General features: G+C 44.5%; 1 protein-coding gene across 4 annotated transcripts in view; it reads left to right on the forward strand.

Annotated features, from left to right (window-relative positions):
* The window catches only part of poe (E3 ubiquitin-protein ligase-like protein poe), a 298,383-nt gene that overhangs the window by 23,964 nt on the left and 246,653 nt on the right, over positions 1 to 27,766 (forward strand). For 3 of the 4 annotated variants that reach the window (XM_084589458.1, XM_084589460.1, XM_084589459.1), the window contains exons 6-19: positions 3,391 to 3,572; positions 3,992 to 4,256; positions 6,057 to 6,116; positions 6,554 to 6,750; positions 10,731 to 10,992; positions 12,708 to 12,828; positions 13,948 to 14,103; positions 14,190 to 14,377; positions 14,464 to 14,543; positions 14,662 to 14,735; positions 17,450 to 17,568; positions 22,279 to 22,371; positions 24,119 to 24,254; positions 27,193 to 27,316. In XM_084589458.1, the coding sequence (XP_084445584.1) occupies positions 3,391 to 3,572; positions 3,992 to 4,256; positions 6,057 to 6,116; positions 6,554 to 6,750; positions 10,731 to 10,992; positions 12,708 to 12,828; positions 13,948 to 14,103; positions 14,190 to 14,377; positions 14,464 to 14,543; positions 14,662 to 14,735; positions 17,450 to 17,568; positions 22,279 to 22,371; positions 24,119 to 24,254; positions 27,193 to 27,316 (2,057 nt within the window). The remainder of the gene's footprint in view (positions 1 to 3,390; positions 3,573 to 3,991; positions 4,257 to 6,056; positions 6,117 to 6,553; positions 6,751 to 10,730; positions 10,993 to 12,707; positions 12,829 to 13,947; positions 14,104 to 14,189; positions 14,378 to 14,463; positions 14,544 to 14,661; positions 14,736 to 17,449; positions 17,569 to 22,278; positions 22,372 to 24,118; positions 24,255 to 27,192; positions 27,317 to 27,766) is intronic. The other variant, XM_084589461.1, reaches the window with a different exon arrangement.

Below are 27,766 nucleotides of genomic sequence, written 5' to 3' on the forward strand. Positions count from 1 at the left end.
CGCGTGTGCACCCTGCACGATGTTACTGATAAACAGTATGGTACCTGAGGAACGAGCATGCCTTCATGATGTCATTAAGCTGTAGGTAAGTGGGCAGAGAGGTGGTGGTACACTGTTACTCCTACGTTTATCCATTATGGCACCACACTTTTACTGCAGAGTTGTATGCTGTGTGTGTGTAGCTTTAAAGAAGGTGGTGAAAGAAAATAAAGTGAATCGTCTGCATCGACTCCTTGATTACGCTCACAGCACTGCAACCTAGAAATGCCGGAGAACCTTTAATCGTCATCATCATCAGCCTGATTATACCCACTGCAGGGCGAAGGCCTCTCCCATATTTCTCCACTTAACCCGGTTCTGTGCTAGCTGCATCCACTTGACCCCTGCGAACTTCTTAATCTCATCCGCCCACCTAACTTTCTGCCGCCCCCTGTTATGCTTTCCTTCCCTTGGAATTCAGTTTGTTACCCTTTAATAGGAAACATCATATATAACGTAGTTGGTCACAGCAGAAAAACATAGCATTCTGCTGGGTCCCTAGTCACATTTGGATTGAGGATAACGAGAGAGCAGATGAAAGTGCTGCGCAAGCCCATTTGGTTCAAATAAATCAACTACAGTCAAATCTCGATACTATAACGAATCCCGCGGGACCGCAAAAAATCATTCGTTATTTTGAAATACCGTTGTAATGAAAAATCTGCGATTATAAGCCAGTGGTCAAACCTAGGTATGCAAATGATGTACCTTGGCGGTGGCAAAACCTGAAATGAAAATGTTGTACTAACTCCAAAGCTGATTTATTTGAAGAAATCAATTATTTTCTTCTGCCGCGTTCAGCAAACACGACCGTGCACTATGTTACACCACTACGGCACATACACATTCCACTTTGCGCTACACCTCGTCGCGTGCGCGATTGCACCAAGCGATGAAAGTTCAAACTTTGTCCGTGTGCAAAAAAAAAAAAAAAAAACAGAGTTCTATCTGACCTCATCTTCAATGCTCCCTGAAGTTTGAAAATCTAGTCTCGGTCTTTCAAAATGATTGTGGCGGTCGATGGGGCAATGCTACCTGTCTGTAGAGGTATAATCATTTTTTCCCTGCGTCAATTTCTTTCAGTGAAAGCGGCTGCGTTCATATCTTCTTGGCACTTCGCTGGCTAATATCATTGCTCTCGCACAAACTTTGCAATAAGGTAATCCGCGGCATAAAAAAAACTTCCAGCACGAACAACCGACCTGCTGCGTAATAAACCATAGCTTCTTGGGGGTGCTAGGAGTTGATACTAGATGTGCTGATGATGATAGCTACAGCCCACGGGCCATACACACAGAAACGGCGGTTTCTGTTTCACGCGAGAGTTGCAAGCTGCGACGCTGTTAATTTTAGCTGAATTCGTAAAACTGATGTTCCAAAATTATAAAAGAAATAAAATATGTTCGTTATTCTGAAATATACGTATTTTGAAATTCATAATTGGTTACAAAACTCGAGATCCTTTTCTTGTGTCTTGTTTTCAGTAAGTGGCTAAAATTCATTGTACAGTGTTGTACAATGCAATTCATTGTACAGTGTACAGTGCAAGCATTTGTACTTTAATGATAGGAAACTTGCTGAAAGGCTTTACAGGTGTTCAAATGATTGCCTGCAGAGGGAGACAGAGTGCTAAATACATTTACTTCATGCCATGTCCAAATGTCTAATTTAGATCAGTGGATAAGCTAGAAGTTGCTGCCGTTTTCTTTTACTGCATTTTTTTTCGTGGCGAACATCAAGCTGCTGCAAGTGAATGTTTATAATATGTTGAAATGCAAAGGTGAAGCTGGTTAAGGACCAATTTGCACGATGGTTGCGTGGCCTTGTGGTAGAGCATCCGCCTCGTGTTCGGGAGGCACCAGGTTCGATCCCTGGTGCCGCCGGGTACCCCACCGGCTTATCAATGGGTACAAGCTTTCCCCCGGTCTGGTGCTCGGCTCTTTGGGGTGAAATGTTTGGGAAAAGGGTCATAGGTCCCAAATAGTTGCTCCGATATGGCAGTGATCAGTTCCGCCATCGGACAACAATAAGTCCGCCTTGTGCGGCAAAAGCCCATTATGTGGCCCTTTTTTCTTCTTGAACCAACATTTTGGTTCATGGCCCCTTTTCCCAAGCATTTCACCCCAGAAGAGCCGAGCACCAGGTCGGGAGAAATCTTGTACCCATTGGAAACCGGTGGGTACCCGCCGGCACTGGGGATCGAACCCCATACCTCCCGAATGCGAGGCGGATGCTCTACCACAAGGCCACGCTTCGGTGAAATAGTTTTACATTGAAAACATAGCAAATCTGCCGGGGCTTTTAAAAAATTCGTTAATTTGAAAAATTTGTTAATGTGGTGTTTGTAGTAACGAAATTTCACTATAAACATGCCATGCAGGGATTGCTCGAAATTAGTACAGGATAAATTGACAGATAAATGGCATGCTGCATGGAAAGATCAGGTAAACAACAAATTACAAATTACATTCTGTAAAGCTTATCTTAGAAGGATGAAAGTGATGTAGACATAAGGAATATTTTACAGACTGTGTGTAAATGCACATGGAACGCGTGTGTAACATAAGCCATGTGGTGTTGTAAGGCAGGATTATTGTGGGAAACTGGCAGCTTGTGCCACCACTTGGCACTGAAATGAGTGGAAACATTTAAAAATTATTTGTAAATTGTAATAACCTCGCTTGTGAGGACGTGGCAAGAACACACAGCAGCCTTCACTGTACATAATGTGCTTATTTTATAGTCACCTTCAAAACTGTGTTAAAAGCCCATTAAGCAGTGTAGCGTTGCAGATACCAGACTAAAAGCAGTCATGTAGGCATTGCTCAGTGATCCAGAAAAATTCCCTTAGGTGGAGAGATTCATTATATATAGGTTTTTATAGCCTAAAATGAAAAACAAAACAATGAAATTCAGCTTTTGCCGCACCAACAGACTGTGCAAGTAAAATGCGTGCATCTTCAATCTTCTTTTCTGATGTTGGAGTCTACTCTATGCTGCTATTGACTTCAAATGGTGGAACCACTCCCTTTTTTGTAACGCCATCAAGAGTTTAAGTTGTCTAGTGGGAAGATTTTTAAAGTTGATCGTTTTCACCTATAAATGCATCTTTAGCTGCCGTACGAACATCAACATAACCAGCAAGGTCTGTAGATTCAATTTTTGATGAGAACAGTAATTAGATTAAGCCCATCATACTACCATATGTTTACAGTCCACCTAACCACTTTGACGAATGGCAGTAATTTTTCCTGTGATGGAATATTGATGTGTTATAATTTACATAGGATGTTGCTTTCAACTTTCTCTACGTTGCCCGCTTTTTAGTTTTTGCCCTTTGTTCTCATGCAGAACTTCTTGCTGGCCAAGAACGTAGCCAGCCTACAGCGTGAGCGTGCAGGTGACATCCTCCTCGATGTGTGCCTAGCTCTGCCATCGGTGGTGCAGTACTCCCAAGGCTTGGAAGATGTGCTTCTCTCGTGTGGTACCATGACACTCGATGGCCTGACTAGTAACATGGTGCTGACTGGATCGTAAGTACAACTTCATGGTTATTTAGTGTTGAGAACTACTACACTTCTTTTCTTCACTACTCATTGTGTTTGAGTACTTGAAATTGGTTGTTCTTGATACTGTGCTTTGATAGCTCTGGGTAGAAGTAAAGCCTTAATCACCACATCATTAAATTTGCGTCTTTATTTATTTATTTAGCTTTAATATGAGTAAAAATAAGTTGTTTGTCATTATAAAGTTTAGTGCATTTTGTTTTGCCCAGTTTTCTCTGTGGCTTTGGAAGTCTGTGGCAGAGGTACTACTTCATTGAAGTACCGGTCTGCCAGGAAGGGAGGGAATCGAGGCATTTCTAAGTAACCACACATCTTTAATATTCGTGAAAGCTGAGCTAGAGCTGGTTGTAACACTGTGCATCGTTCTTTTTTTTTTTTTTTTTCAGAAAAGCACTGTTTGCAGACATACTGCTGGTGTGCAAGTGCTTGGGCCTGCCTGTGCTGGAGCCCCTGGGCGAGGCCCGGCTAAAGCGGCTTGTGCAGCTCGCCCTTGGTTGTGCCCACATGGCAGTGGCTGTAACACAGGCCGTGTGTGTGCTGGGTGTATCCTCAACTGGAGGAGGCTGTCAACCTGTCTGTGGTGCCCCAAAAGTTCCATGTTGGGATGATGATGGACACATGGCACTTGCTGCACATGTCGTTGAAGCTTGTGTTAGTAAACCTTCCTCTTGGCTTCTTTTAGCACACCCTTGCCCAGAATACTGCTTAGCCTCTTTCTCTTTGGGAGCTATGACTGTCCAAAGGTGTATCCACCCAAGGAACTTTGGCTTACTCATGCAGGATTATACATACAGTAAAAGCTCATTAATTCTCACTTCACGGAACCGGAAGAAAAGTTTGGATTATCCGATGCTCGAATTATCAAATGGACTTGAAAAAGCTGGCAAGAACTATTGGCATTATGGTAAATTTGCTGTATTTACTTGGGTAATGAAACCACTTGCTTAATAAACCTATCCCTCATATTTGCTGCTGAGAATTAAAAAGAAAAAGCTTTGTCGTTAGTGCGTCCCTCCATCACTTCGCGCTGTTGCAGTCCACAGCGCATTTCTTGGCAGTGTGCCAGGTGCTGTGCAGCAATAACATCACGGTGCGAATATCTTTTGACTTCAGCTCTAGCGGTGGAGGGGGGAACTTGGCACAGCTGCCTTGATTCTTCACTCACACTCATCGTTCACAGTGCGACGCAGTAGTGGCGGTGTTCACAAGCAGCCTGTGCAGAGACAGAGGCATCGCTGCACGGCATGCTGAATGGCATTTGACCAGTGTACATTTTGGGAGCAGTGGAAGAATCACGATGGAAGCGCTTAAAAATACTACCGCTGTCAAACCGCCGAACTGCAATCTGTTAGCTGATGCGTGGCCGATGACTGCCCTTGCCGCTGGCTGGTGCAGAGAGTGAGCTCAAAACTGCGAAACTGAAACTATGTAGTTGGCCTATTGAAGTGGTGTTGGAAGCGGCCATTTATGTTTTGTCGCACTTGTCATTGCGCGCATGTAAGGGGTGCGCGGTCTACTGCTGAACATTAGTTATTTTGACCATCATGCAATCTTGAGTGAACGCGGCCTAACGGTGTGAGACGTGTAGCGCCCGTCCGATGCCACAGCCTTACATAGGTGTCAGCTGGGACCATGCCGGCACAAATACTTATCCATATTTCTGAATTAACGGGGGTCGAATTAATGAGCATTGAGTTACAAGTCTCGGAGGTCACGCAGAACAGACAGCTAGCAGCCGGCGCCATGGTCACCACCCCCCTTACCCTCTGGCGCCCCCAGGCGCCGCACTGGTCTTGTAACAGTCAGGCTTTACAAACTCATCCGTGGTTTTACCCGATTTTTTTTTTTCTTTGTCCCTGTTTTGAATGTGCACAGCCCCCCGTAACTATGCTGCCTTATCGAGGAGGGTGTTTCGTTTCTTTGGCTATGTGCTGGGCATCAGGTTTCCCAGATGCGGCTCCACATAGTTGTAATTATCCATAACGGAACCAACCTATGTTCGAATTAACAGGCTTTTTTTGTACACAGACCTCTATGGAGCTTTGCCGGACGGAGTAGTGTAGTTAGAATTATCGAGGTTCTAATTAATGAGCTTTCACTGTTTTGGATATAGGCTCCAAGTTCTTACTTTCTTTACGATACGCTGAATGCAGTCAGTCATCACAAGCGACGATGCAGAATTTGCCATTTGGGGAAATGATCTGTTGCAGAATTTTGATAACCTCGTTTACGAATTTCCGAAACTTGCAAACATAGTGCAATCATTGGCTAATGATGCTCTTCAAGTATGTTGTTCCTATTGGCAGCATAAAAATTGTAGCTAAGTAAACACTGAATGAAAAAGGTGTGCATTCTCACTGCTCAGAGAGGAGCTGAAAGTCTTTACTTCCTTGTTTTTTGTAGATGTTTGTTTCACCAGTAAAAGCAGATTTTATATTATTTGTTCTGCAGCTTGAAATCTACAATGTTATTGCATCCACCATGAGGTCGTCATCAAGAGCAGGAGGTCATGTGAGTAGAATTTTGTTTTCAAAATCAGGCGAGAGGCTCCCCAAACTAGTTTTTTTTTTTTTTACAAATATTTAACTTTATTCATTACATAGTTCTAACAATGCTTTGTGTGACGCTTTATTTCCCCCCTGACATAGTGCCCTTTGGGCATGTAAGGATATATAATGGTGTTGATTGGTGATCAGGACGATTTGGACACTTCAGTTATTACTGAAAGAAAATAGCAGCTTGCTTTCCAATCCCTTTGCTTTCACTAATATTTGTAGGTGATGAGCCATTGTTGTAGTATTTTGGGTAACCGGTACTGTAAGTAAACAATTTCCAGTTTCAAACACAAGGCACTTCTCTGGTACTATGGCACAGCATGGGTGCTGGGGATCGTGTAGCTTGCAGCGTTCTGCACTAATTGCTGACCCTTCCCCTTGTTATGTGTTCAGGTGCTGCAGAACTTGCATGTGTTGACGTCATGGCTGCTGCTGAGAGGCCTGCAAGGCATTCTGGGCCTGAACACATTCCTTGACCGGAGTGCTTGCAAAGAAGGTGCAGGTGCAAAGGGCAACAGAGGAGGCCTTGACCAGACACCCACAAGAACCAGAGATCAATCTGCTGGCCTCAAGCAGAACATGCTGCGCATGTGAGCAGGGCTATGTGCCACTTCCCTTTTTAACTCTTTCGCAACCGCGCCTATTCAAATAGATCAATCTCATTGACGGTTCAAATTCTTGCGCGTGAGCATGGTTTGTGGACATCTAGTGCCATCTAGGTTAGAAAATGAGAAACCAACGACGTGATCCGCCATGTTTTGTTGGTTTTTTGCTTTTCAACTTTTCTCCCGGCACCGTTTCGGATTGCCGAGCAAGTGCTTAGAGCATGGTGTCATCGTGCGCAGACACTCCTAGAAGAGCGTGTTTGTTGTCAATCGAGCACTTCAGGATCCGATTTTGCGGATGCAGACAGCAATGACGAGCAAGAAGACGATGTGGACACATCAGATTACAGCACCGATGAGGAGGATGCGTCAAGCCAAGCCGGAACATCATTCTATGTGCGGCGCATATGTCGATTACTAATAAATAGTTATGAGCGGTAGAACATGTGCTCACAGCTGTAATATTTATTTTCAAGGTCACAACGTCATAGGACATCATTTCTTGCCAGCAGCTGTGAAGCACGTACAGTTTCTTCCTAAATGAAACCCGAGAGTCTAAGTTGGCGGCGCTAACTTTTTCTTTCCTAAAGAACATTTTTCGGCAATGCCCTCCGAAAATTGTCATCTTTTAGGATATAATTAGCTACAGAATGTGCATCTGCAAATTTTTCCACTCAATATTTTTAGTTTTGCTCTTTTTTCAACAAGAATGATGTCCTCACTGTATAAATTTTAAAATTATGTACATTTTTTCACTAATTTGTGTAATAAATATATATATATATATATATATATAACGTTTATGTTATTGAATACAACATTCTTTTGGCTACATTTTGATCCCAAACAATGTATATAAGGCATTATTGTCTAGTAACCAAAAAATATTTTCTTTCACCTAGTAAAAACTGCCCTTTTTCCCATGGTAACAAAAGAGTTAATCGACAAATTTCCAAGTGGTGGAGCTTTCATGAGCAGTATTTTCTTCGCAACATTCAGTGGCAACTTTTGCTTCTTAGGAGCATTGGCCCAGAGTTGCCTTCTTTGTCTTCTTTTTTTTATCATCCTCTTTGTTACATGAACCTCTGATTTTGCTCTGCCAATAGGAAGGTATCTGATCACCTAGTCTATACTGTAGAATTGGAGTATAGTAATACCTCTGTCACACTAACAGATTTAAGTCATTCGAATCGAATGTCGTTCGATGCATCGAATGCCGTTCGTTTTTTTTCGGTGCTACACAGTAAAATATTTCATTCACAAATGGTGACAATTACGGTCAGCTATAAAAGAATACTGCACTTCAGGAACATCAGTGCACATAAAAGGCGTTTCAAATCACTTTGTAGCATCTTAAAGCTGATTAAGACATTTCTGTACGATAATTCAAGTGAAAAACATTTCTTCTGGCTGTACTGTAGCGCTTTAGCCATAACAATCCAAGCCAAGTATCGAGTCACTCAGTTTCGATAAATGTAAACAAACAATATGGCTGAATACAGCGGAGTGCGTGTACACAGTGTGGAGACACATAGAGCATGCAATTGACGTCCAAGCTGTTAGGCATTCAGTCACAACTAAATAGTCTGAGATAAATGCACGGGGCGAAGCGGCCACCAAAGAGCACAGAACCTAAAATGATCGCGAGTCGCTGGCATATGACCGAAAGTAATTGCATTCCACGAGAGCCTGCAGTGCAAATAATTTTACACCTAAATTAACAGTTTTTAAAACAAAATCTAGAAAAATAATGTTTAACTTTCACTGTGCACAGAATATTTTGTTGCGTTGCTTGTTTCTGCTGCGTATCTGGCGTCGAGAGTACACATTCAGTTCACGATTGAATGCGTATTAGTTCCCCAAACTCATTCGATGAAGAATGTCATTCGAACCTAATGACGTTAAATTTTCTCGTGAAGCAGGTGAAAAATGACATTAGATGCTAATGTAATTCTATTTCGAATGACATAAATTTGCTCGTGTGACGGGTATAAGCTTGCATCTTGTGAAATGAAATGATGGTCCCATTTTGCCTTCTATAGATAACTGTACATTTTTTTTTTCTTTGTAGTGATGACATTTAATAAAGAGCTATGATGAAGAGCATTTAGCTATGATGACATGCTGCCCATGAAATGATATCGCATCGGGCACGCAGTCTAGAATTGCGGGAGCAACATTCAGCGGCAAATGGAGCTGAATACAATGAAGTAGGGCTTTGTGAGATTAGTTAAAGGTTACGGTACCCGCTTCACAGTTTTCTGGTCCTTTGTGCCAAGTTTTGCAGCAGGGCAGTGTTTTGTTTCGGCGATAAATTTTTCATGTTGTGGCCTCACTCGAAGAGATTTTCAATGGCAGCCAGGTTACCGGTTTGTGATGCCACTGTATGCATGGCCATCAGTATTCACTCTGCTTTTGCAGGAGGACAGAATTTTGAGCTTGCTCTTGGTCATTTCAGACAAATTGTGTGCCAAGCTGTCGCTAACAGTCGCCAGTTTAGTTCAGCAGTGCACACTATAGGTTTTGGGATAGTACCTGTGAATCCATTGTCGTATCGTCGTCACATGGTTGGAATAGAGTTTCAGATTCCTTGTTTTTGCTCCTTTAAAACACCTTTGTTGGGCGTTTTGACTGTGATATTTGTGTATGTAATGTGATTTGATTGTCAAGTCCAGTAGTTAAAAAACCTGGAGTTGATCGTTAACCTCCAGGCTTGTGAGCTGCGAGGGAAAGCAACATGTTGAGCGTCTTGGTGCCACGAGTTTATACGTATGGCACTTGCAGGGAAAAAAAGAAAAAAAAAAAAAACTGGCTGTGGGTGTAGAAAGAAAACTGCATGGGCTGCTGAGACAGTGAAGGCAGTAATGTGCAGTTAGGAGTAAGAAAAGGGAAGAAAAAGGTAGTGAATTTTCCTGTACTGAGCAGCACGAAACATGCGGCAGTGACTGGAAGTAGATGGGCAATGGCAGTGCATGTGCAGTTCTGGTGCAGTCAGTGTTATACGGCTTTTCTTGATTATTGATACCTAGTTAAAGCTGAGACCACGAACGATGATCATGTGCATGGTTACACAAAGCTTTGGTTTTCACATGACATCAAGCTTGCATCATATTCGTAGCCACATTGCATTTTTGCAAATGTGATACTTCCACAATATATTGAAAACAAAATATGACATGTGAAAATAATGGGACAGTATGATAAAAATTACAGAACTGCACTTAAGAAGTCGACTTAAGAACAGAAATGGCAAAAGCCACTTTACAGAAGCCACTTTACAAGACTGTTTTCACTTACTGCATCATCATTGTCATCGCTACTTTTCCATCTAATGCCACCTTGCACCAGGCATTGAAAAGGGGTACCCCCTCTCATGCCGACATGCTTGATCGGGAAATTGCACGCCGTGAAGAGAAAAGCCCCAGCATTCATGAAAGCCATGCGGTCCTGCGGGTTTTATAAATGTGTAGGCTGGGCTTCCAGCTCGTGCACGAGACGGAAGTGCATGAGCTGCCAGCTAACATTCGCTGTGTGTCTTGCACCAGCTGTAGGTGTGCACAGTGTGCACTTAGGAAATGTTCTCGGATTCGGGGCTTTAGTAGTCGTCACCCACCATTTTGTCCCTTGCCAGATACATCCTTCTGTGGAAACTCTTCAGGGTGCCTAGCAACAGGGAAAACCGGGAATTTGCAGGGAAATTTTATGCACCGGCAAAAATTGGTGAAATGTCAGGGAAAACCACACAATATATTCTGCAGTGCATTTTCATTTTAAGCTGGTGCAGCGCAAGTATGTTATTCGGGCCGATTTTTTTTTTCTGTCTTGCCAGCGCATGGCTGAGCTGCCACATTGGGTTTTTACGGTACTACTGCCAGCATCCAGTTCTTTATTGCAGGGCCTCAGATTGTGTCCTGGCAGCTATAGATGACCAAACTGACAACTGGTGATTCTTTGTTCGAGTGCAGCCAGCAAGGCTTTGGGGTCCTCCCTGTGGCACTGGCCAACCAGGTGCTGTCATTGCTGACAAGCATTTTTGGTGAGCTCCAGATGGAGGCAGGCACTGCACTTGAAGAGGCTGACAGAGAGGCGGGCCCTGCTGAGGAGCGCATCGTTATCTTTCTGGAGAACATCAACACTCCATTCTCTGCTTGGAAGTATGTTCGGGTGCTCATGCAGCTGAACCTACCTGCCCTGCTTTTCGACCTTGTGTCTGTCTCCTTCCGCAAGGTGGGTCATGTTTCCAGTTTGTTGTAGGGGATGGCTCTCTAATCGAATGAGAGAGAGATGCACTGCTACACTGCTGAGCCCTTTGAAAGTGCCCTGAGCAGGATGAGAAGCAAAGATCAGAAAAAAAGTATGAAAATGGCAGCCACCTGTAGATATGAAAAACAGTGAAGAAAAAAAATCTAGACCAGTGCCATTATCAGGTAGATAACATGAGCTGGTTTCATGTTCTCACTCTTCAGATCACTTCATTCATAGTGCAGCAAATGCTCTGTCTGCAATTATTCTCTCTTGAGGCTATTTCATTTGATTGTTCTTAAGTAGCATATATATTTGGTACACCTAGCTTGCTCTCTCATATCTGTTTTGAACAATTTTTGCTAACATGAATGTCTGGTAAGACCAAAAAATTTTCTGGTTCCTTCAGTTTGTCTCAACTCTTGTAGGACCGTCAAATAACAGGCAGCTATGAGAATGCAAAAGTAAACAGAGCACGCTATTTTCTTTTAACATTTTTCACACATTGCATAATTGGAACTGGTGCCGTGGTATGCGCAGGCTGGTAGTACTCACCAGTGCACTTTTAGTTCGATAAGTAATGTTTTCCTATGTTTGATAAAGAAGGCGTGATTGCAGTTAGAACAGAAAAGCGTGCTCCGTTTACTGATGTACATGCCTGTACATTATGGCATTTCACACAAAATTTGGCCCGTCCTTGAAAATTAACTCCTAATATTTTGCGCTGGAAAACTGAGAATGTCTTTCTTAAATGGGCCTTGCAAAATAATTTGAGTGCAATGTTTTGGTTTTTGTTGCAATTGTTTGAGTTCGAACGATGCTATTACCACAGGTCGTAACCCGCATATTTCGGTATTTGATATTTTATTTTGTTAGAGAAACAAAATCATGGTACGGACGGTGTCACCACACGGTGGTTCTTTGCAGCGGACATGACGTTGACAGACGCGCGTTTGATGATTGAATAAATATAGGTAGCAAATGCACTGTAATTTGTACGATTTGCTATGTCTCTATATGAAGTCAGTGAATGCAACATGCTTGATTTACGCGAAGGCCCTGCAAAGCAGGTGACTCAAAAAGCATCAATACAGGTGCTGGTTACTACTTTGCATCAAAGACTTTCGCAACCTATACTCATGGACCTACCAACTGTGGCTATGCAGCCAAAGTTAGGCAGAAAAGAATTCAGCGACCTCGCCACTCGCTCTTCGCTGTTGTAGGATGCCTGTGGAAAGAGAGAAAGGGACGCTCAAGGAGCAGGCTCACGATAAAAGCACAGTAGTTAGGGGTGCATGGTGACAAAGGAATGTTCCTTCTCCTGCCTGCTCCTGGTAATTTTGTTCCTCATTCTATTTCTGCAAGGTGCCCACGCTGTTTTTAGCCATCATTCTGAAGACTGGTGGCTAAAAACAGTCTAAAAACTGCTTGCAACTGTTGTCTAGTGTTCATTTCAGCCCTAACGATGGGGCTGAACTCTGGACGACGAAGCAGCTGCGTTTTGATGGAGGTGAAATGCATGGCATCTTTATACTGTGTGATGTCAGTGTATGATATAGCTCGATTTGCTCTGCGACCTTAAGTCCTATAAATCAAGACAAACCTATTTTTATTTGCTTGAGGGCATTGATTTGCTTATACCCTGTTGTGACTACAGTACCCATTGCTTTCAGTGCAAACATCCATCTTTTTGATTACAGGCAGGAATGCTGAGAAGGATTCAGAAGCACCCAACAGATGGCGACAACTTTAGCACCTCAGATTCAAACACATTCTATGAGGAAGACTTCAGCACATCGGATGATAGCAGTGCTGATGAAGGTGATAAATTTTCTCGCCAAATAATATAGGTCACGAGTGCTACATCTATTTTATTTCCCATTATTTTTGTTGCATATGCCTAGATGACAATGAATTGAAATACTTGCTGCTACACAAGTCAGCAAAGTTTTTATGCTGTCAGCATGCCCTTTTTCTGTTGTAAAGAAAGGCTTTGGCTAACATGCCGTGAAACCATGATTTAAGCATGTAATCGGGAAGAAATTTTTCTGGAGATGTGAATTAATAATGTTCGACTAAGTGGGAGGGTGTGAGATGCAGTTTAATCCAGAAAACACAGCATAGGTGCTCATTCATTCTTTTGACCTTTTAAACACCAAGCTTGACTTATAATTATTGCCTAGCAGTTCTGTCAAGAGGTAAAGAATCTGTGAATGCTGCCTGTGATTATGGATGAGAATCGTGACATGTGAACATACATTGGGCCTCTTCGATTTACGGGTCGGATAGTCCGCTGGCGGCCTGAATGTTGGACTGTGCCACAACTCTCCTGAGAAGAGTTTTGGCACAGTCTTAAGGTCGAACTGTTCAGGGGTCGTCTGGAACATCTTTTGCCATCATAAACTGTATCAGCTGCTACAGTGACAACTCTGCCATGCTAATATCAGCCCTATGGCATTGCTTGGGTGTGGTTTTGTTCTCATATGGAGCAAACATAGTCTCAGAATTTTGTAGGACCCTGCCATGTGTGCATAGTTTCTCCCATGGTCTGGGCTCATTAACGGTGTCCGGTGGATGCTGTCAGCATGCAAGTGTGCAAGCATTGCACACATGCATGCATGCAGAGAGCCACCACAGAGGCTGCATTTATCTTGACTGAATGTAGAAGCCTCCTTTTATGTAGAATATATCTCGTAGAAGGAACTATGAACAGAAGTGAAGATTTGATAGGCACGTCATTTTAATTTAAACAATGAAAGCGTATATGAGCAGGACGGCTAATTTAGCTGAGGATGAAGTTACGACGACCAAGACAGTGACATTGGAGGCTTTGGAGAACAGTGCGCAATAACGTCCAGCGGAAATTAAATAGAAGACAGCGACGCATAATGTTAACCTCAATATGGCCGCATACTTGCGCGTCTCTTTATCATCTGCTAGCTGCTGGACGAAAAACTGCCGGGAAACTTGGTGAGTCCTCAGGGCGTCCAAGGACTTTGCTCCACAAAAAGCGAGCGCGTTCCAGCAACCCTCGGACTGGTGGGCGGAGCCACCCGAGAAAAATGAACGCCGGACTGGCGTTTCGGGAAGTCCGCGGTGAGTCCGGGACTGATAATCGAAGAGGCCCCAGTGAATATGATGCATTCTTGAAAGCTTCAAATGTGGGCCACTTTTCAATGCAGATGATGACAGTGAGCCGATCCTGGGCCACTGGTATGAACAAACAATAGCCCCACGAGAACATAGCCCTAGTCCAGGCACCCTGCAGCCCAAGGGCGCACCAGAGACTGAAGTGCCCGAGGGCCGTGTTATTCGTGGTCCTCTGGCTGATGGCCGACCCCTCATTCCAGACAAGGAGGAACCACATGGGGTATGCTTCAGGCCATTTTTCATCTTGAGGCCACCAGCAGAAGGATGAAGGATCTTTGCTCATTCTGTTTAACCCTTCTTTTTTAGTATATACAGCTGTCCTCCAAGGTTATCAACTTCCTGAATGCTTACCTGGTCAACTTTGAGCCAGTCCAAGGGTACTTTAAGTGAGCTGAATTCTTTTTCTTGTTTTTTTTATTGTTAGTATAAATGTTACTTGAGAGCCAAGTCTTATGGGTGCAACACTTGTTTTTTTTTTCTTCTTTTTTTTTTTTTTTGCATCAGGTCTGGAATTGGCACGCCACAGATGGTCATTCTTGCTGGGATTATCAAAGACTTGGATCGGGAAACATGCAAGAGTAAGATGCTGTTTTGGTACTCTTCATTTGTTGAAGACAAATAATAGACTCAGAATTTTCGGGTTACTTTGGACCTGTTTTGGGCTATTAGTCACTCGGTACGGACACGCTGAGGTGGTGCAGTAGTTAGGGCGCTGACTTCTGTATCCAAGGATGCGGGATTGAATCTTGGCCGCAGTGGCCGCTTTTCGATGGAGGCCAAAAGCAAGGTGGCAGTGTGCTGTGCGATGTCGGTGCACGTTAAAAAAACCCCGGGTGGTCGAAATTTTTGGAGCCCTCCACTGTGGCATCTCTTATAGTCTGAGTCACTTTTGGTACGCTAAACTCCATGAAATAAACTAAAATGATTTTTGAATTCTGCTACAGCATTGGTTCTTCGGACAGGGTAGGTAGGTTGCTTGATGGTGGTGGGGTTTCAGGAGGATAGAGTGTAGTGGGTGGGTGGATAGCACTTTTCAAGGGTGCAGATGGGCATGGGTCGGGTGGAGCAGTGGACCGTAGGGGTCAGTGGGGGCCGCCCCCTAGCTGAGGGTGTTCTGGAGGCAGCTGGTGGGTGCTGCTTCTCGAGAATGGAAGCTTCACATGGACAACACTGCATTTTTACCAAATGCCACTAGTACTGCTGTTGCAGTGAAAAGTGTTAATGCTTACTTTCGCTTAATTTTATTGCGAAAGCAATACTGCTAGCACTTTTCTGCCGTCGGTGGAGGTCGTTCCTTCGCTCGGCGCGGCGGCTACCACGTGACGGCCTCCTCGGCCCGCCGCGTGAGGGCGCTCGCTAGGAGAGGATAAACGGGGTACTGTAGGCGCACGCTGCTTAGTCATGTCTGAGGAGTTGTACAAGGCGTCGCTGGAGCGATGTGCTGCGCGCAAACGCCGGCGCCATGCTGAGGAGACAGATAAAGAAAGGCAAGAGCGGTTGGCTAAGCAACGCGGCTATGCTGCAGAATTGCAGGCCCGGCGGCGTTCTACAATTTCAGTGAGCGAGAGTAGTTTCATGGACTCTCTGAATGCCGAAGGTTCGTCTGTGAGTAGTGCAGAGCAAGAGTACAGTACTCACGGATTGAAATAGGACACTCGGAGCGCGTGGCCGTTGCTGCATGCAGCGCCGCCCGTTGGATGCTCATGAAACCAAGGTGCTGCATTGGGGTATAACGCGAGGGGGAGAACATCTAAAAAGCAGAACTGCTCCGTCCGGTCGCCAATAAGCCGGCCTGTTGTTTACCACACTGCCTTGCATGCAGCGACGGCCACGCGCTCCGAGTGTCCTATTTCAATCCGTGAGTACTGTACTACCAAATGGGGTAGCAGTCTAGACTTGGTGATCTATAGACATTCAGATGACTATGTAATTACCAGTGTTCAGACCAAGAATCACTAATTGACGGACCACCAAAGCATGTTCATTGGAATAAACAAACATTAGAAACCATGTTGTGTCCAGAGTAAATCCTTTAGCTGCACAAAAGGCGAAGCCATGCCAAACCACTAGCAGAGCCAAGCGCAGCCAGGGAGGTATTGCTTTCGCAGTCACTCAGGCTTAACCAGAGCTAAGCCACAGCTAATTTTTTTCAGCTTACTAAGAGTAGTCAGTTTCTTTTAGAGCGTGAACTGCATTTCTTGATGGCTAATGCAATTTCCTGGGACAACCAGTGAGGTAAGAGGGAATGATGCCAGGATGAATTATGCACTGAAATCATCCAGAGTGAGAGTGGGAGAGTGCCAGCATGCTGCAAGGCATATGATATGCCTGTTTCGATGCCTGACATGGAAGAACAGTTTAAACCGATCCCTCGCCAATCAAAACTCTCTGCAGCATGTAAGGCATGCATCAGTTCAGTTCAGTCGTTCAGTCGTGTCCGACTCTTCGTGACCCTATGGACCATGTCACGCCACGCTTTCCGGTCTCTTATTAGGAGCGGTATTGCACTGTGCTTTGAAAGCATGTGTTAGCCAGCCCGTAAATCGAGCCACTTGTTCAGCCTGTGCCATGCTGTGTGCGTTTACGGCTTCCAGAACAAGGGTGCCAGCTCGGAGCCAGGGTAGGATGGAGCACGCGCATCAATGCATTTTGCACGCGAGTAGAGCCCCATGGGAGAGGAGGAGAGCAGCACCACCACTTGAGAAAGAAAGGTGCCAGCCTCAGGCACAAGGAGGTGTGTTCCTCCTCTTCAGAGAAGGAAAGGACAAGCCATATATATGTAGCCGCAGGGAAAAGCAACTATATTTACACTTATTTACATGGTGGCTAGCGTTGAAATGTGGTGGTCAAAGACTGACAAAGCAGTTGCCTTCTCGAGAGCCAACACTCTTCCCAAACGTTGCTCTGGTCTTGACATCGCCCTTGCACTTGTTATGCTGGCCCACAGTAGGCACGAGGGCTATTTTCGAGATTCTCAGGGCAGCTGGTTTCTGGGAAATCTTGTTTGAACCGTTAGCAGTGCCCACAAGTTGCTTGTGTAACATTGCATAGAAATGCAGCAGGATAAGGCGCGAGGCTCAATCAGCTCTCGCTGATGCGATAGGCCACTAAGCTTTTAGCTCTGCCACTTTTTCTTTAATAACCAGAGGAGTTTGCACATTGTTTGGTTTGCCCTGCCTGTGCTTGATTTTCATGATCTAGAGTGAAAAGACATCAAATGGTATTTATAACTGAATTGTTTGTGACCCCTTTAGCATCTGTCATTGTTTCAGTGATCATTGTGTCTTTTCAGGCTCAATAGGCATTTTGTTTGGAGCATCTTTGGGCCAGCTCTACGCGGAGTTTTCAAAAGCACTGTCCACGTTCATCCATAATATTTTGGCCACAGGCTTGCTAGATGATGTGTACCAGGTGAGATGTTGAGAAGTTGCTTCTGGCAGGCTGCATGCTGTCCTGTTAAAACATTGAAAGATTTCCAAAAGGCAGTATTTTGTACTTTAATAATGCTAGGCTTTGCGTAAAAGCAATGCCATGGCTGCTGCTGACAGCCATCACGTGCGGTGTGAATGCTGTTTGTAACTGATGCGTTTCATGCATCATTGCACAAGGGCTTTTGCATGCATTGTGAGGGGTCGTGGACGCGATGATCCCACCCGCATTGCAACTTGGGTTGCTTAGGTCAGGTCTGTTTCGTGAAGCCTTGTTGCGCTTGGCTTGTATGGTGTACCCTGCCTGCCACCCTAATTGAACATTTGTGACTCAAGGAGTACATTGGTCAATGCCTGTGCATTGCCCCATTGATCATTGATAGACAGCATAGCATATTTTCTAGTGTATAATACACACCTTTGTATAACACGCACCCCTCTTGTTTAGAGGCTTTCGCCGAGAAGTTTGGTGTATAAGAAAGACTCTCTCTTCTAAAGACATACCTCAGTTTACCCACTCAGGGCAATGGGACTTGACTGAATGGGACGTGACCATCATGAAATTCTTTGTGCCTGATAGAACACTCCTTATGCAGCGCAGAATGACAAAAAAGAGGAAACATTCATGCCCCATAAAACTCTCGCAAAAGCGGAGCAACGATACTTAATTTTTACTCAAAGCCTCCAAAGGCTTCATCTTTGCCACACATGAATTATATTCTCGGTGACATCGAAACAGTGTCCTGCACTGCTGTTCCCGTGTTTGGTAGCGCGGGTAGCATACTCAGCTGGGAATAACTTGAACTTCACTGCATACCTCTTGCGTGGTCATGGTGGCATACTGTGGCACGACATGTGCAGTGCATAGTGGAAGTGGCAAAAACCACACAAAGTTGCAAATTGTGACTAGAAAAGGGAGTGTGCTTTCCTGGGTTGTCTCGACAGTGTGAGCAGGCGAGGGGGTGTGGATGTCTCCTTTTTTTTTTTTTTTTGGAATTTCTATTGCTAATGTTTGGGGCGCCTCTGAGACAGCCATACATTTCATTATTATAAAAGTTGTTACCTTCGCCATTTCACAGTAAAGCTCACCGAGGGACATTGTGCAAAAAGAAAGAGGTGTGTAAGACACCGTTACATAGGACGCGCTATCGAAATTTTCGTAAAAGACCGTTATATGCCATAAGCACTAAGAAGTCAAGCTGTGCTATTAAACTTTTTTTCATTGAATGCAATTATTTTCCAAGAATTGTAAACAAAGTGTATTAGTGGCAGAATTGGAGGTGCTTACAGGGCCGGCCAGAAAGCCCTTACCCAGCCTGGCCCGCGGGCCGGACTCACACCGCTTGGAAGCCCTCTGCTTCAGATACGGATCGGGCCCAGGCCCGGGCTTATTTGTGTCGGGCGGGCGTGGTCGGGCGGCTGGACGCACCGATCCCGAGTACACGCTACTTTTACGAAAGTGCGAATATAGCCATGGTGCACTAGGTGTTGGAAAACAGTGTTTTCCTGCATCCTTCCAATGCGAGAGCATTTTAGTTCTCACTCAACGTCGATCCTCCAGTCCATCAGACGCCCCCGTCATTAGCAGATGCTTAAATTAGCTGCTTCGAGATCTGCACCATGCTGTCACCTCTCACATCGGTGTGTTGCGGCTTACTCCAGGCCTCAATATATCCTCAGTGGAAGCGGGCACAACTTCTATATTCAAAGCATCCACCGTGCTAAAGTTTCTTCACGATTGCTCAGCCCAGACAATGCAGTAGTGGCGCTCCTTGCTGGCATCGTGAAAGGGGCATCATGACCGAGATGAGCTCATTGAGTGCTCAGCCGCTTGATTCATTCTCTACTCATAGTTAGAGCTTAGGCAAAAGCAAGAAAGTTTTGTGTACAAAACTTGTTCTTGTTGCTAAGAGCGTGTTAGTCATTTTAGCCAGAAGTTAGAGCAGCGAGAGAAACTTCAGCGCTGCTGGATTAACAATAATAACTCTGGTCGGGCCAGGCTGAGCTCAAGCTTGGAATTTCGGCCCGTGTACACCTCTAGTCAGAATATTGTTTAGTAATAAAGTTAATCAGTGCCTGAGAGGCCTCAGTTATAATATATTGCACTGATTATGGTTGCTGGCAAAATTTTGCATCCTTGCTTTTTTTTTTTTTTTTTTTTTTTTTTTTTGCATATGAAGCTGTGTTTTGCGGAAAAGCGTTTGTCTTCAGTTTGAACTAGCTGTACTGATATTTAAAATTATTGTAAAGGATTTAAAACTTATTCTAACGTATTTGATTAACATGCAATGTTTATTGCTTGTGTTACTTCATACCCAAAAGTTTGATATTTGCACACCTCTATTTGCGAGCAAAAGCTCTAAGCCAGCCTGCATGACTGCACAGCATGCACCATGGCCCACATGCCGGGTAAATGAAACCCTGTCAACTGGGTAATGTGATGTCATTTTCGTGCTTGCAGTTCGGAGCAATCAGCTTGTAAGGGCTAAGCATTAGGTTGCTTGCCACCATAAATGCTGAGATCATAATGGCATTGCACAATCTGTGCTTTGCATTCAGGTGTGCGAGGGAGTTCGGGGATAGTCCATCTAACATTGATGGAATAGTCCACCTGATATTGTAGCTCAACTTGCCACTTTTGTATTTGTATGGCAAGCCGTCCTGTCGGGGTTCGGCAACGTTGCCCTGCTGTTATCATTCCTGCAGCAAGAAAGTATCTAGCCGCTGTAAATGTATCGTGACGGCGTTTAGTGGGCTCCTTTGTCGTGCAGCCATTTAGGCGAACTGTTGTATTAGATTTTGTACTAGAATTCATATTGCTTGAAAATAGGGAAATTTGTGTTACCACAGCTACTGGTGTTGTTAGGGAATTTTGTATAAATTAATTAATACAGGCATTTAAAAATACGTAGAACCTCGTTGATACGTTCTCAGTTCATATGATTTCCCGTTTCATACATTCAAAATCGCAGGCAGTAAAACGTCTCCTATAGTTACACTATTTTTATCCCGCTTAATATGCTCCCGGAAAACACTACTTCCCGGTTAATATGTTCCAAATTTCAATAAACTATGGTCGTATAATACGTTTTGCGATCAACTGGACATAACCCAGCGAGCGCTTGTGACATGAAAAGCTGATCAGCGGTGCTCCACCACAGTTTCTTTCCTGCAGTGCATAGGTGCAGCAGGGCGAAGGATCAAAGCCAACAAACTAGGCGTGGGCTCCCGCAGAAACGGGACTTATGAGGAGAAATACGATGGCTCCTTTTGTGGTGCCTTAGGGGCACAAGTATGAACCATTTGATTGGTAACTACAGTGAAAACTCGTTAATTCGAGCCTCAATAATTCGAACTACACTTAGTACTTAGTCTGGTCAAGCTCCATAGAGGTCTGTGTATAAAAAAGACCTTTAATTTGAACGCGAGTCCGTCTCGCTATGGATATTTCAAACTGCGCACGCACTGCCGCGACTGGGCGGCCTGGCACCCAGCTTATGGCCAAATAAAGGCCTCCGCGATAGAGGCATCGTTAGAGACTGTGCACAGCCAAAACAGGGACTGTTTTGTGTGGAAGTGGAAGTGAGGATAAAACCAAAATGGCACAATGACCGGCGCAGCTGCCGGCGGCACCGGAGAGTAGGGGTGAGCGGCGGCTTCGGCGGCTGGCTGCTCTCCACTTCTGCACAACTTCCGAAGCTTGAAACTACATACATACTCGCTAATTCGACTATCGTTAATTCAGAAGTATGGATAAGTATTTCTTTCAGCTTGGTTCGTTTTCTTTCAGTATTTCGTTCGCTTCAAAAGGCGTTAGCACTACCACGAGTTCCAGTGATTGTGTGGCGTTGGACGGTGCCCGCTTCAAACGCAACAGGATAAAGTGAAAACGAGGCATGCACAACCAGACGAGCGCTGGCAATCTGCCAAGTTGCCTCCCCCACCTTCTTTTCCCCTCAACAGCTGACATGAAAAGGCCGCTGCGCAACATTTTGGCTCACTGCCAGGAAACGCGCGGTGAATGTGACCATGACTGAGCGAAACAAAAGGACGCGCTAGCGAATTCTTTCTATTTTTTTTTTCAAATTCTCACTGGCAAAAGTGTGTGTGTGTGTGTATATATGTGGGGAGGGTCATTATGCGAGGGGCATGAGCAAAAGTGCGACGACTGTAAGCCATCGCGATGGCTTCTACACATGTCATTGGTGTAAGGGGGCGAAGCATCCGGAAGCAACCAAGGAAGCGATCCCGTCATTCCGTCTACGAACCAGATCTGTTGCTAACTCTCTTCTGTGCTTAGGACAACACAAATAAGGACTGAATTCTGCGAGAGCTCAAAAGCTAGCTGTGCATACTTCATGTCTATAAATGCTAATCGGCCTTTTTATGCAGTGAAAGTCTCAATTCCAAATAAATGCCTTTGTACCTCATTCAGCAGTTATTTTAAATATTAGGCAGTTCAGATCACACGTTTTCCCCGGCATTTTTAAAAAAAATGTTTCAGCGAGGTTTACTGTATGTACTAGCTGAATGCTGCTAACTTTTAATTTCAGTTCAGATATGATTTATTTATTTTGCATTTATAGGAAACAGATTTCGCAAACACTTTTTCGCAAACACTTTCTGGACTTGTAGCCAGTGGGTAGTTTCTGGCCCAAGAATTTATTGGGTTTTGTGTTTTTGCTGCATGCAGGATGCCTTGTTGACTCATTTGAATATCAACCCATGGACTCAGAAGGAGTGGCCATTGCAGATCTACTGGCGCACCCTGTCGGTACTGGCGCAGGTGAGGTCTTTAGGGGCTATATCTTCTCCGGCACTTCCAGTTCTCATTCAGCAAGCACTATTAGGTTGACTGTTGATGAAATACAACTGCATAGTGTAATAATACCCCTGTCAAGTGTGCATCAGAATAAAGTGCACTTACGGGGAGTGTCACTTGCGAAAAGCGCACTCTGCCGCAGCTGAACAGCGTAACGTAACTGCACTCGCTAAAGTGTGCACTCAGGTCTGAGTGCGCTTACAGCAACAAAAATGTGTTGCTGGCCAAGTGTGCAGCCTCACCAGCAGCAACTCTGAAGGCACGAGATCTTATGTGTCAAAAAGCACTCGCAACTTCATTTTACTCGCTGTAACACTATTATTTTTTTTAATATTGCTTTTTTGTACTATCATTTGAAATGCGCAACAACAAAATGAGAGCAGAGGCAACTCCTTTGCATGTTGCCGTCAAGAGGCTAGAAGCTCATCTTTGCTGGTCTTGACTTTTCTTTTATTCCTTCCATTCCTTGTTTCATACTTAAAAAAATAAGTTCATACTTCTGCCACGTCAAACTAACAGTTTTTATAAAGTTTTCCTTTCTTCATTTTCTGTCATCGTTTTTATTATTGCCAGCATACTCTGCTTTTTCATTCAGCACTGTGCAGCCTAAAGCGTCACTCGAGGTCTAAAGTGCACTCCTCATAAATGAATTAAATTGTGCCCTTCACAAGGGTCGTAAGCGGCGATAGGCAGTTGCTTTGTACGGCTGAATGACAGTTCATGGAACACAATTGAAATGCTAGAGAAACATCGAAAGCGTTTTTTTTTCTTGGTTGCAAACCAGGCAAGCAAACAAATGTCAATAGAAGCATGAATTAAAACAACATAAATACTGTATTTACTTGCATAACGAGCACATTTTGTTTTGTATTTGAGAAAAGTTTGTCAATTAATTTGGGGAAAGTTTATTATATGGGGGGGGGGAAGCTTCAACAAACTTTGGTGAGTCAAATTTTCATACCGGCAACCCGCCCACCTGAATTGCCAACTGACGCATTTGCTTATCAGCAAGAACAGGCTCACTTCAATAGGTGCTTGTTATCATCACTGCATTATCCGATATTTTGTGGTAGTGGATGAAGCTGGCCAACCGCGGCAAGATTCGTTCCTGTCAAGGCCATCTTCATACTCTGACAAGTCTGCCAAGCATGCTAAGCACACCGCCAATGCAGGAGCACTCCTCAGTGACATTATTGGCGTACAGTCATGGCCAGCGCTATGGACGGTGCGAAACTAAGGAACAGGCTAAGAAAAGCATAATACTTCAAGAACGAATGCATTTTCCTTGCTTCTGGGTAGGTGCACTGTCTTGGGAACCACCACTGCTCTTGTATGGTGTACCCTGCCTGCCACCTTAATTGAACATTTGTGACTCAAGGAGTACATTGGTCAACCTTGTAGGACTTCACACTTCTTTATTTATAATTTGTTTTTGTTTCTCAATGATAGGGGCCAATTTTGAAGTGACATGCTAGCGAATATGGTATAGTGCACCATTGTCTCTGGAGTGTGTACAGTTACAATGCGAGCAGTGACTTTCAACTTTTATTTTTGAGGAAAAAAAATTTCCCTTGTCTCATTCGAGTGAGTACAGTAATGGTGTGATGCATTCATTTTCCATCTCACTGAATATTTATTTCATTCTGCCCTTATTATGAATTAAAATAGGTATTCATCATGGTGAATAGTTTCTTTATCTACTTCTTTTCAGATTCTCTTGCTGAGACTGCAGAAGGACAAGGATGACTTGAGGAGTGAGAATGACTCGGCATGCATTCTCATTTTTCGTTTGGTGCTCAGTACCATGCAGAAGGCAATCCTCTCATCACATGTTGATGACAATGAAGGCATGTGCTTTCGTGAACTCACCTACTTCCACCATTTCCACTTTTATTTTTAGTGAGAAGGAAGAGAGAAAATTACCACGGCAAGCATGCAGTAAACTGCTAAATTTATTTCTGGTTTCTGTTTATTTGAAGGTCTTACTGGGCAGAAGTTTGCAGTTCACATGGAGTGATTGTGTGCACCCTGTGCTGAGTTTAACAACCAAAGCGCTTAGTTCTCGGTCATGCGTAGTGCAGTGCATACCATCGGCAATTCCAAATCTCTCAAGGCAAATCCTTGTCTTCAGTGTGTTATGCCTTTTACAGGGTGTCTAGCAACCGGGAAAACCTGGAATTGTCAGGTAAATTTCATGCACTGGGAAATATCGGCAAAATGTCAGGGAAGCCGTCAAAAATTTCGCCAGGTCAGGGAAAATGGCACGATATATTCTGCAGCGCATTTTCAATTTAAGCTGGCACACAGCAAGTATGTTATTCATGCAGATTTTTAAATTTTTTTTTTTTGGTGCTGGAGTGTGCGGCCGCGCCGCAAGACGATGCGCGATATATTACTTTGACGCCAGCGCATGGCTGAGCTGCCACAATAGAACCAATATGCACGTGAGTTGGGTACTCAATAAAATATGTGGAAGCACTGCGTGGGAGTAGTATGTGACAAAAAGCAGGAATAATCGCGCCGGCAGCGGCCAGTGTAAATGCGGTCGGTGAGCTGAGCTTCAGCTGAGGGCCGTTGTGACACTCCAGCGGTTGACCGCTCACATCTTCGCGATCTCGACGCAGGTTCTGCGCTTCATGTACGCAATAAAATTTCGTAACGCTTTCATGTTCACAATCACGAACTCTGTACCGGCATTACATTCCGCGCTAACGCTGATCTGAAACTTTCGTTGGGCTGTGGACTTTCCCGACAGAGCAGACTTTGTGCCGACCTCTCAATGCGCTGGCTCCGCCGTATAGTAGTAGTATACGGCGGCGGCGTCAACTCTAAAGTGTACGTCGGGCAGCATGGTTGATGTTCCCTGCACATCTAACAAGTCTGGCACCGGCTGTAACTCAACTGTCCCGATGGCAGGCTTGTGGCCGACGTCTTCTGTTTTGAAGCGAAAAGTTTCACTACGAGGGTCAGAGCAGAGCTTCGCGTATGCGGTATGCCGCGACCGTGTGACGTCAGTCAAGGCCAGCTGCGCAACTCCCTCGCCAAGCTCCGCCGTCGTTGCAGATGCCCTGCAACGACGGCATTTGGAGGTCATCGTAGCTATCTCTAACCATCACTCGCTAGTTAAGGGGTGTTTAACTAACACTAATCAGACATTAACTAGTACTCAAAGTGCGAGTCATTGTTAACTATCACTAACCAATAGTAATGGTTAGAAGTTTTGAGACGTCCGTAGCTGTCACATGGTGACGTCATCGGCCGTGACGTCATGACCCCCTGCCAGGCGTTCCATCCTTGTGTCCAGGCGGTGCCTTTCATTTGGCGCTTCCTCGAACGCCGCACCACAGAGCATATATAGAAATAGACTAAAAAATATTTAAGTCACTCAATTAGGGTGACGTTGCCCATCTGCCGTCAGCCAAGAGGACCCTGCAGGAACGAGTGCGCTCCAATGCCGCCGGGTGGCGCTTCTTGCCTTCCAAGAGGGACAGATGCTGCGTCTTTCTTTTTCTGTAAATGAATTACAGAATGCCAGTGAAGTTAGACGCGCTCGACATGGAAGCCAAGGAGAGTTTAGCTGCTGGCGAATGGTGTAGAAGGCTGAAGAAATTAACTACTGATCCCGTGGTAGTCACTGCTTTTCGCTACATATATCCAGGCATAGCAGAGCTAAGTCATCTTTCATTGAGGTGCATTGAGAAGTACAAGCGCAAACAGAGACGCGCATGAAGTGGCGGCCACGGTGGTGAACCCAAAACAAGAAAAAAAAAAAATGACGCGCTGATCATGCCTGCCAATGGGAGACGCGAAACGGGAGCTAATCAGAAACCATCAACGGCGTTAGGAAACCCGGCGCGCACAGCCAGTCCGCTTGAGCGAAGCCATTTTGAGATAGTGCAAATTGCACACAGAGAAATCAGCTTTAAACTACACTTTAAACCAGGCTCAAGATGGCGGCAATTGCCGGCTGCAACGCCCGCGGTGTGCGCGAAAATTTCGAACACAATTCCTCTTTTCTGGGGAGCATTTCGTGGTTGCCGTGACGTTTGGAAAGCTGATTTTATCGCATTTCCTGACCGAATTCAGCGTTAATAATTTGAGTGCAGGTGCTTGAAAGGATAAACATTCTGAAAATGAGTATTACTCAAAATCGATTTTCGACCGTTCTGAGACTCGCGTGTCCTCCTAATTAACTCTATGGCTGTTAACTTTATAAATTTTCGCTAAGAGCGCGCTGAGCGAAGCGCGCTCTCCCTCTAGACCGTCCGTGACCTTGGGTGCCTCGCATCGAGGCACCCTATATGCACCCGAATTTTGACCAATCCAAACTGCCGTTTTTTATACATGGGGCCTATAGGAAATTTTGAAACCTTTTTGAAAAAAAAATTTCAGTAAACTTGCGATGTTTTTACCCGCCATTAACACTAGTAACAGTCTTTCACTATTGTAAACTGCCGAATATGAATAATAAATAGCTTTTTGCTGGGAATTATTCGTTTATGCTCATTATCATCAGCAGCTACATTTTTGAGCCTCAGGGAATTTGACCTGAAATAATCAGGGAAAACCTGTAAAAGTCGGGGATTTTGAAAATAGTGGTTTGCTAGACACCCTGCTTCTATGAATCGTATAAGAGTCGCACTATGTGGCTTGGAAGCAAACCTCCTGAGCTCTACGATTTTGACAAAGGTTGTTCATAAGCAGTGCAGCACTTCGTTTCTCAGCATTGTTGTACTCCTGTGTTTAGCTAACATGACTTCGCACACATGCATACTTGCTTTTCAGACCTGAATGTGGAGCATACCCAGCTGCTGCTGTTTTTGTTCCACCACCTGCAGCTAATGCAGAAGAAATTTCTTCTTCTGTGTGTTGCCAAGACAATAATAAATGTGGCCCCAGTCTCCCAAAGGTACGCAGTATGCCACCTAGTGCCTTCCTTGCCATTCAGTTGACGCTAGTGGTTTTTCCTGTGGGACCTTCTTATGCTACAAAATGCACTATGATGACACATTTGGTGCAAGAACAGAGTTCTTTGAAACGACTGATACGAAATGAAGTGTGTTGAAGGAAGGCACGGAACATGTAGTGGTGCTATAGTACAATTTAAGTTCGCCTTAAAATGTGATCCAAAGCACGAAGTTACATTTTATGCCTGATCGTGTAGATGTTGTTACCTCTTGTAACTTCTAAAATAATTTGCTGGTTTGTAAACAAAGGAACTGTCACCGCATGTATCCTTTAAGGCAGAGACAAATGTACCGTACCATTCCAAGCCAGAGCCCCCAGCAGTGCAAGTGCCCCCTCCACTAGCCAACTTCTGTGCTAATTTCACATTTCCGGGGTCCGTTGTGGGATGAGG

The sequence above is a fragment of the Amblyomma maculatum genome, chromosome 1 (assembly GCF_055883805.1).
Source record: "Amblyomma maculatum isolate TAMU_Amacu chromosome 1, ASM5588380v1, whole genome shotgun sequence".
Taxonomy (NCBI): domain Eukaryota; kingdom Metazoa; phylum Arthropoda; class Arachnida; order Ixodida; family Ixodidae; genus Amblyomma; species Amblyomma maculatum.